This window comes from Choloepus didactylus, chromosome 2 (assembly GCF_015220235.1).
Source record: "Choloepus didactylus isolate mChoDid1 chromosome 2, mChoDid1.pri, whole genome shotgun sequence".
Taxonomy (NCBI): domain Eukaryota; kingdom Metazoa; phylum Chordata; class Mammalia; order Pilosa; family Megalonychidae; genus Choloepus; species Choloepus didactylus.
In genome coordinates, this window is record NC_051308.1 from 170,412,677 (window position 1) to 170,423,281 (window position 10,605).

Consider the following 10,605-nt stretch of genomic DNA (forward strand, 5'->3'; position numbering starts at 1 on the left):
AAATTGAGTAACACTGAACCCATATCTATAATGACATTGAAACCTTAATTTATATTAGAGACCTTTTAAATAGTGACTTTTTAACTTTCCCTTAGCCAACTGAATCCTAAACTATACTTGACCACCCATAAATGACTCAATGAGCCATAAAATGTTCCTTGCTCAAAACTGAGCTGCTGCCTGGTATTTTGTTCTCCCTTTGACAATCTATCCTCTTTGAATTTGTGAATCTTCTATTAATGCCAACAAAATGAATCAACAGAATAGATTCCCATAGTATTTGACAGTCACATGCAATTTTAATAGTACAGTTTTTTAGCTTAACACTACTAACTGGATATTTTTTTTTTTTTTTTTTTTTTTTTTTTGAATGAGAGTTACTTACGGGGCTATATTTAACTCCTAATTCTCACTTCCTATTAATTTCTGGTCAAAGGTTTCTGTTTTGATAATGCAATTAAAATATTCAAGATTTTAAAGAAATCATTCATAGGAGAGCAATTTCATTTTCTCTCCTTTTGCCTATTCTAAAGTAACTGTGTATGTCAAATTCACTGCCGATTGAGCATCACTTATGTATTCTAATACCCTAAACTCAATTTATTTTTTAATTTCTCTTACAGTTTTCATCACCTGCCATACCATACTGTAACTTAACATAATCTAATGAGTTCATAGTGCTTGCCAGGGCTTAGATGAAGTTCCTAATTAAAATGAAGTTACTATTATGAATCTATTTCTAATAGTAAATTCTATCCTTAATCATTAAAAATGGTATTCTGTACCCAAGGGTTACTTTTTTCTTTTAGTAAAATGAACTCTTTTCTTAGTCTTTGCCTTTTACCCAGAAAAGTACGCAGTTTTGTGATCCAATTAAATTTCTATCCCATGACCTCATCCTTTCCAGCAGATATCTGACATGAGCAGAAGTGAGAACTTATTAAAATGTAACGTTTGAACAGTTGGCCAAAAAATAACACACTGCTGTCCCAACTATTCAAGGAGGTAGAGAACTTTTTCTTTTAATTAATTCACTGACTGAAATTTAGGGAAAGGCAAAGAATGAAGAAAGAAGGCTAGGATTTGTTTATAGTTAGCTGAGTTTACTAAATTGCTTATTTAGGCTTCAAATGGCCAGTTATAATTTCTTGTATAGCTCCCTACTGCCAAGCAAGAGAAAAAGAAAAATCATCAATAAGAGTTGGATTCCCCCAAGAAATATCCAGAAATTTATTATTCTCTACTTCCCAGATCAAATCTGCAAACTAACAATGTGAAAGTATATGCACTTATTCATTCATTCATGCAATAAATATTTATTGTGACATGTTGGTAAAATATCAAGATATATAGATAGAGCAATATAAAGCAAAAATAACTAAAGGTTATAAAGTTGGGATAATAATTCTTACAGGGCTATTGTGAGGTTTAAATGTGTTTGAACTTGTAAGTCTCATAAATATTAGCTGCTATAATTATTTTTTCTAAAGAATTGATATACATATCTATGTTTACTTCTTTTTATTCTTGTGCTTTGCATTAGAGAAGAGAAATGAGGAAGGTGGAAGAGAGAAGGGAGGCAGTGTTGGGGGAGGAGGAGGAAAGAGAAAAGAGAGGGAGAAGGAGAGAGATCAAATTGTTTCACAAGGCTTTTGCAAGATATCCCTGTAACATGATTATTCATAGCAAGTTTTACCTAGACAAGCAAGAAAAGAATAAGAGGTATAATCTCAGGACAAATTAAATTGTGTTTGCTTTTTGGTTTGAGGTCCTTCTGTTGTTGTTTTTTGTTTACTTGATTTTTTGTTTGGTTGTTAATCAGCAGAATGACTACCCAAACATGACTAATAACACTTTTTACTCTATCTTAACTTCACAGGATGACATTTCTTCCTCAATTTCCTACTTAGTATCTTGATAGAAAATTTCCATTTTTCTTAGATAAGTTCAGCCTGCAATGTTTCTGAAACTATACATTATAATAGCCAGATTTCATAGTTTGCTGTATTTCTGAAAAAGTTTTTTGAAAGATGTTTCATTTGGAAAATGAGTATGGTAGAATGCAGTTGTGCCCAAAAGAAGTTTTAAAGGTGGTGACAATAAGCAGGAAGTTACAGTTCAGAAAGCCTTCTTCATTTTCCTCTTCCTTTCTCTTTTTCAATTTCTTAAACAATTGTGACTGCTTTCTCATGGAATAGTACATTCTTTTGGCCATTTTGTTTCACTTATTAAATCTAATCAATTTTATACTGATATACTATGATTACTGACCAAGTTATATCTACTTAATGCCCAAAAAAGATTAAAAATGAGAAAAAATAGATTGTTTTGGATTATGTTAATTAATCATGACACTGGAAAATTGTACCTTCTCTGGAATCTCCTCATAAAGGGTCAACTTTCATATAATAGATTAAGCATATACAAAGTAGGCTTGCAAATGAAATTATCAGAACATAGTTATAAAACTCCTAATGACTTAAAATACACTGAAACAAAATAATCTAATTGGAAGCCTTTTAAAATTCAGATGGATAGCTTTCATGTAAATGATTTTCAAAGACCATGGAAGGGTGCATTTATCATTGGAGTGGAGAGGATTTTGTAAAGTGTATTCCCCTAACCCCACCTCTAGAGGCAATTATAGTAAAAAGCATATAGCAAAACTTTGGTGTCGTCTGGGGAAAATGAAAAATTTTCAGGGATTTCTGATCCATATATCTTTCCCCATCCCAGGTTTAGGAGATCTTAATTTCAAAATCAGGAAAGTCATTGATTATGAAATCAAATAAATTTGAGTGTAAATCCCAGCTTAATCATATACAAGTTGTATAATATAGTTCAAGCCAGTTTAATTTGATGAACCTCATTTTCTTCAGCTATAAAATGGTAATTGTGATACATACTTCAAAGGGCTGTTAAAATAAACAACAATGATTAATTTTTAACTAATATTTTTGAGTGTTTAACACATGCCAGGCAATGTACTAAATCATTTTACATGCATACAAATTATTAAAATGCCTAGTAACATAGCTGGTTATTGTTATTAGTTTTTTTTCCTTTCAAATGCTATACAAATAGGTATAACAAATAATCACCAAAAAAAAAAAAAACACACATAAATATAAATAAGGCTAAACAAGACAAAAAAGCTGCATTTACTGAACACTTATACTAGTCAGGGAAACAGATATATAAACTGATAAAGATAACACCTGGTAATAAACACTATTATACTGATAAACATAAAAATCAGGCAGCACAGAGGAGGAAATAGACAATGGTACACCCATGTACCGCTTCTACATTTCCTGCTCCTTCTGCCTTCTTTTTTTTCCTTATCTGTTCATGTCTCCCATCCATTATCACCACAAATATCCAAAATTATGAGCGAATGGAAATTTATCACAGGTAATAAAGGATCCAGTTCTATTTCCCTCCGCTTCCTCCCACATTAAGCTCTATTGGATCTTGAATTATGTTCCCCACAGAGACTTGTTCAAATCCTAACCTCCAGTCCTCTGGATGAGAACACATTTGTGAATGGAATCTTTGAAGATCCTATTAAGATGAGACCAAAGTGAGTCAGGATGGATCTTAATCCAATATGACTTGAGTCCTTATAAGCAGAGCAATTCAGACACAATATTAGGAGGGAGAAGAACGCAGAAGGGGACAGATCACTATGTGATGGAGGCAGAGATTGAGTTATGGATTGCTGACCATCAGAAGAGTATAGACTTCAGTGAAAGCATGACTCTGCTGATGCCTTGATTTTGGATTTCTAGCCTCCAAAATTGTGAGACAATAAATTCCTGTGGCTTAAGCCAACCAGTGTGTGGTATTTGCTATAGCAGACCTGGCAAACTAAGAAAAGCTATGGTTCCAAAGCTGCTATAAATTGGCATAAGCAAAATAATGGGTTAGCTCATATTGTCTTGTTTACGCTTAGTACTATATTCTTCTAAACTATATTGTGGGTCAAAGCTATGCCTGGAAGGTTGTGTATTTGAGCTGACAGAAGCTTCATTGCTTTATGTAGTGGAAAATCTCTTTTGATGAATGGAATTAGCATCTACCAGAAATGCAATAAAGAGATTTGCCAGCAAATGACAAAGGAAAAACCAAAACTGTATACATCAGTGATCTTCCACCTGTGACTCTAGAGTTAAATGCTTCTTTTCTGGGCATCTTACAGAGTTTTCTTGTTATCTGTATGTTTATAGAAAGCCTGATGTCAAGTAGCATAACACAGTTGCTCATCACAGAAATAGTCTTAACTTTATATAAGGCATGAATAAGGATGAGAAAGAAAATGACATAAACATTTATTTATGTCCTAAAATGTCCTAGACATTGAATTAAATGCAGTCACATACATTATTAAATTTAATCCTCCCAACTGCACTTAAAATTTTGGCGTGTGAGCAAATAACTAAGACAGTTTATATTCTCAACACACTGCTCTTTCCTCTCCTTGCCATCCATCATTTTATTTTAGAGAAAACAAAATTCTCTGAAGTCTGCCATAAGCACCTTTGACCCTTTTTAGATGACTGTATCTGCCTTGACAGAATCAGACCAAGCAGAGTACTCAGATTGTTGTTGTTGTTGCTGTTGTTATTCCTTTGGCTTGCTGGAGACCATACCAGTTGCCTACTTTCTGTTCTCACATTTCTCATCCCTTCACCAACATCTCCTCAGGCAATGTATTCTCAGTGCATATTGCATTATCTTTTTAGAAGTGCAGTTTTCAAACTTTGGCAGAAATATCATTTTTAGCATTCAAAAGTATTACCTGGGGAGCATGTTAAAAATTTAAGTACCTGGAAGTCATTCCCAGGGATTCTGATTTATTTGACATGGGGTAGAATCATGGAATCTGAAATTTTTAGCAAGCCCTGCAGGCAATTCTGATGTGCAGGTCCTTAGCCCTTAGAGGGACACTGTTTTATACTGTGGGTACCCTCTCCCCAGCTGCATTATTATCACTTCTGGCTGCTGGAACATTTCTGTAGCTTCATTAATGGCTTTCGCATGAGGTTACCAGTCTTCCTCTCACAAAATGTACCACCCTACTCTCAGAATTCTTCAAACCCGTTCAATCACAGCCTTTAAAAGCTATGTTTCAGATTTTGGCATCATTTTGAATTGTTCCAACCTTTTACATTTTTAATTTTGGAAACATCTTCCTATCAAAGCATTTTATCTTAACTTTCTCACATTATAACTCAAATTATGTATTACTCCCATTTCAAAATGAAGCCTTCAGTTTTTCAAACTTTCCTTAATTTTCCAAGCAATCATGATAATAGAAAACTCAAACTATTCAAGGCCCTTTATGTTACATTATTTTTCAAAAGCTCTGTGAGGTAGCTATTATTAACTTCATTTTATAGATGCGAACGTGGTTCAAGGAGATTCGATAATATATTTACATATACACAGCTTGTAAATAGTGGAACCTGGATTTAAAACACTTTTTCTGACTCCCAAACCTTTACATTCACTGGCATAGATCTCTTGTTCAACTTTGATAATATGGTCAAACATTAGTTTTTCATTGCCTCCTTAGACTTTCTGTGGTATTCATCTATACTTGAACAATATACCTTTATTTGCCTAAATACCTTTACTTAACTATGCTTTTGTTTGGAACACTTTCAAAATTAATGAATAAATCAAGACTCTGAACCTTCTTCTTGTATTTGAAAACTGTCTTGTTTTCCCTTCCAAGAGAGAGCTTGCCATAGCCTGTCTTCCATGAGTGTTATTTATATATGTGAGTCTCCCCTCAACTAGATTATTAATACCTGGGCCAAGAAGCAGGGTATAGCAGAAAGAGCTCTGTCTATGGAGTCAGGCAGACCTTGCTATAAATCACAATTCCAACACTTATTGACCAAATCACAGTGTCTCTATCCTTAGTTTATTGCCCACCAACTTAGTATTATCTACCACACAGGATCGTGGAAAGGATTAAATGATATCTTGCATTTAATGTGACTGGAAAAACACCTTTAATAGCTGGCACTCAACAAATTTTAAACTATAAACTCCCTGATACTGATCCCTATCTCTCATCCTCAGTGCTAAGTAAAAAGGAGGTAGCATTTAATGCTTGTAGTGGAAATTTAGGAACAGTTAGCTACAGCAGGAGTTGTAGAAATATCTGGTAAATTGTTGATGTGGTATGAGAAAAATCTACACAAACCCTCTGTTAAACCTAGTCCTTTATGTCTACTTTACATTAGTTTTGACATATTTGAATAATGTTTTCTGAATTAAAAGAAATAATAGTGTAAATAAGAATTTGGATTTATAAAATTGAGGAAAATCTCAATTTAATTACATTTTATTCAGTACACCTATCTCTGACTAAATAAGAGCTAGAGGGCTTATGATTAAGTTATACATTCACATCTCCTTTCCAAAAAAATAAAATTAAAAGAAAATGTATGTTTAAATTGATTATACCAAAGTGTCAGTCACAACCCTACAGGAATTATAAATATTTTTCCATACCTGTGCATGTGATACTACATGCAAAAGTCAGCCCAGTGGTATTTAAGCAACAGCATCAGTGTTATATTCATCACCTTGAGCCAAATAGCAGAGAACCATTTATTTCCCAGACCATAAATTTAACGCTAGTGAAAGCCTTGTTAACTCCACTGACAAATTTCATATAAATTATATTATATATGGATGATATGTGAACTTTATATTTTTACTATATCTGAACTTTTCTTTCCAAAATATAATGTCAGTAGCTTGATTTATACATTTTCTAAGTAAAATAGAGGGAGTACTTTGTCACAAATGCATTATGTGAATAACACAAGCTCAAACTGAACATGGCTAATTGGCCCACATGGAAATTTAACTCAGTCGGACAACTAACTTCACTGACCCTCCAAAGTGCATATAGTTACTCAATGCCAGATTCAATTTCTCCAGAAGGTTGCTTATGTATGTAAGGGTCCTGCCCCACTTTTCTGAACATTTTTATCTTCCAAGGTTGTGACAGTATCCCAGATTATTTTTCTTTTGTTATCACAGAAAAAAAACACTGAAAGCCTGAAGTCAATGTTACATACTGTTATATGATTGGGGGACAGAAAGTTACTCAGCTTTTTTAAGAGCCAGCCTTTAAATGTCAAGAGACCAGAGGGTTTGTTAAAATTGTACTTACCCTAGTAGTATAAAAAGAACAATGCAGTCAATATGCTACCACCATTTGGAAAGAGAAGTCTTGCTGTTTGTTGCTAGCGTGGCTTACAAGAATGATCTAATTCCAGAGAAGAATATTCAGACCAGCAACAGTTTGCAACCCTAGACCAGCCCTTAGTTTCCTCTCTTTTTCAATAAATATTTTAAGGATATGGGACGTTTCCAGTTTGGGGACTAGACAAGTAGTCAAGAAGAGATAACCTTACATTCTAGGGCTTAGAACATGGCTGATTACATCTGAAGTTACATGTATTTTTAAAAACATAGAGATGCATTTAAAAACAAGATGAATAATGAATACACTTTGGGACTATATACAAAGAAATAATAACTCTGACAACTTTACCCAAATATATGCCTCAGTTCTGTAAGCTCCTTTTCCTTGATCTGTAGGTCATCTTCTAATCTTTCCAGTATAATCACATAAGATTCACTGACTTTCTTCTTCCATTCATCTAGTAAAGAAAACCAAATGGGATTGATTCATAGCTGTTTTGCAAAATGTAGACACAGATCATAACAAATAAATAATCAAAACTCTGTTTTTTATTCTGAATTCTACAATACTTAAATTATTAATTGTGAGTTTAAATTGCAGATGTATATTTAAAATGTAATGATACTGGATTGTTGTAATTAAGAATCCATTTGATATTGGATAATATATTTACTTGTAAGAATATATTTGGCTTATTTCATTTTATTTTATTACATTTTAATTATAGCAATTTCTAGTTACCAGAGGTTTTAGTTTTTAAATACTAGATACTTAAGATATAATTCTAAAATCCCTATATGCAGCAGTATTCCAAATTTTTTAGCATTATACCAAGAAATGAATACTACTTTTTTGCAAGAAATTTTCTGTTTTCTGTAAAGATCTCTCAGGTAAAAATAATTTGAGATCGACTAATCTTCACAACATTTTCAGAGAACACATTGTCTTACTCTCTGTGTAAAAAAAACATAATCCAAATAAATGTTAGATATCTATACCTATAGTTGAACCATGCTGCATTTAAGGAAATAAGAATAATTACCAGTGCAAGTTTGGGTAGGTCTAGATTTATAATTTCCCATTTGTTCGAAGTTCCTTCTTCTCTCCAGTTCAGTTCTTCAGGTTACAAAATTCCATGTTCGAGTGCAGTGACAGTCCAGTTAAAAAATACTTTGATAGTCTTGCTAAAAATAAGCTGAGTGCCAAATGGAATGTCATGCAACAATGACAAAGAACAAAATAGTGTATGCTTTCAAGGGTGAAATCATAAAGGGAACTAATCAGTCTGTTTGAAAGAGCTGTATCTAAAATAAATAGTAAAGGTTTCAATAGAATTACTGGTTCCATCAATTGATTATCTACCCATACATACTTTCATGGGACATTGTTTTAATAGATAAATCTAGAAAGTGGTTCAGTTACTGCGAGGTTTAGAAAACAGTTATTATAGCTACCTAGAACTTATTTCAGGGTCATTCCCTCCTGAACCAAAGTAGTGACAGTTGGAACTGAGGGACAGATGATAGAATTTTTCTATATATATAAATAATGAAAACCCACATTCTATGGCATGTAGAAATGAATGTAAGTTTTTGCTTATATAAGAGCTAAAAAATTATTTTCAGGAAGAAATTCTCAGTATAAAGCAATAACTAAATTATACCATTTGTTGATTATGCTGGCCATAAGAATCATTGATAATAATCTAAGACACTGGGTTCTACAAAGAGCAGTTGATAAAATAATAATGACAAGAGCAATAAGAATAAGATTGAATGATTGTTGTGTGCCAAGACACCATTTTAAGAGCTTTAAACACACTTTGTCATTAATACCTCATACAATCCTGCAAGGTAGATGTTATTCCCACATTATGGATGAGAAATTCCAGACTTGCTACTAGGCATGGAGTCTGGCATCAATTCCAAGTCTATATGAACCTATGTCGAAGCCAGACATTATTATTTATACTTTTCCCCATAATTCTCCTTGCATTCACCTTGCATCTACTCATGGGGGTATTTCTCTTTCTATAGGTGTGTTTAAATAGATCTAAATGAACCCATGGTATAAAGTAGAATAAATGGAAAATCCAAAAAGAAAAGTTATCTGATATAATCTGGATATATCAATTATCTGGATAATCTTATCATACCTAGAGGGTATACATTTCAATCTTGAAATTCACCTCTAAAGGCTATGGTTTTAATGTAACAAATATGGATTTCGTATTTACTTTAGTTGAATGACCAAATAGTGATCTCTTTTTGGAGCAAATGCTCAGACAAATTTAAGGTTCTTCACATTTTTTCTCAGCAAGAGTAACCTAAGTGTCATAGAGATGACTTCCACAGTGATCAGACATTGCTGGAGAAGCAGATATCTGGTTTCATGGCAATCTCTGTCTTCCCTGGAATCTGCTTGTATATAATTCTTCTTGCCTGCTCATCATGAGTACACACTTTCATGGTTGTTGAGTTCTGTCATCCTGCAGGAGTCTGGTTATTTCATCTATACATTGTGCATTTTCCTTATTTGAAGGTCTGGCACTTTCAGTTCTATCAGTTTTCTCTTCACATTTGTATGTCCCCCAACCCCTCAGGTTGGAACACCTTTTCTTTCCCAACATGCTGCCCTTGGTCCCATCTGCATAAGCACCTGACTTGCACAATTCGTTTTTTATGTGAAGATCATACTGGATAATGGTCTCCTTTAAAAAAAAAAAAGCTTGTATTCTTCCTAGACTACACTTTGCATGCATTCTCCTCCTGGATTTCCCTAAAAGAACCCATGATTTCTACACCTTCAACTCTGGAGGTACAGTGAAGGGATGCAGGGCTTTTTGAATATATCTAAATATGTCTATTTTTACTGATCTTTCTGACTTGTCTCTAGGGGGAAAAACAAACAAAAACCCTCCATCATCTCTCCATCACAGTGTGTGTATGTATGTTTGCCTCTTCTACTAATGAAGGAAAAGCTAGCTTTTATATCATCTTGCATTTTCTTTACAATTTCCTATTGGGAATATAATTCGATGCACTGCTTTTTAAGATTTTTTTCCTTTTGATTTTCAGAGTCTTTTTTATTGTTTCAAAAAGACTGGATCTTATAAATTAAAGCTTTGGCTTTCAAAACTATTATTTCTGCTATGAGTTTGAAAATCCAATCATCCATTCAATTGATTTTTCCCCCACCCTGAATCAGTAAATTTTATTGGAAAAAAAGAGGGATGATAGAAACATAAAAATTATGGGAAATGATCATCTCTACAATTACATAAAATATTAAATATTATTGCACTACTATAACAATTTCCTAGTTTTAAGAATGTGGTTCTGGGTAATGGGTTGAAGCAGTGGAATAATCCT

The 10,605-nt window shown here is 33.3% G+C and overlaps 1 protein-coding gene across 1 annotated transcript in view; it reads right to left on the reverse strand.

Annotated features, from left to right (window-relative positions):
- LOC119527165 (serine/threonine-protein kinase TNNI3K) overlaps positions 1 to 8,316 on the reverse strand; it is a 311,780-nt gene extending 303,464 nt beyond the window's left edge. The window contains exons 1-2 of the mRNA XM_037826912.1: positions 8,277 to 8,316; positions 7,583 to 7,691 (exon numbers count right to left, since the gene is read on the reverse strand). Of these exons, the coding sequence (XP_037682840.1) occupies positions 7,583 to 7,691; positions 8,277 to 8,316 (149 nt within the window). The remainder of the gene's footprint in view (positions 1 to 7,582; positions 7,692 to 8,276) is intronic.
- Between the last annotated feature and the right edge of the window lie 2,289 nt (positions 8,317 to 10,605).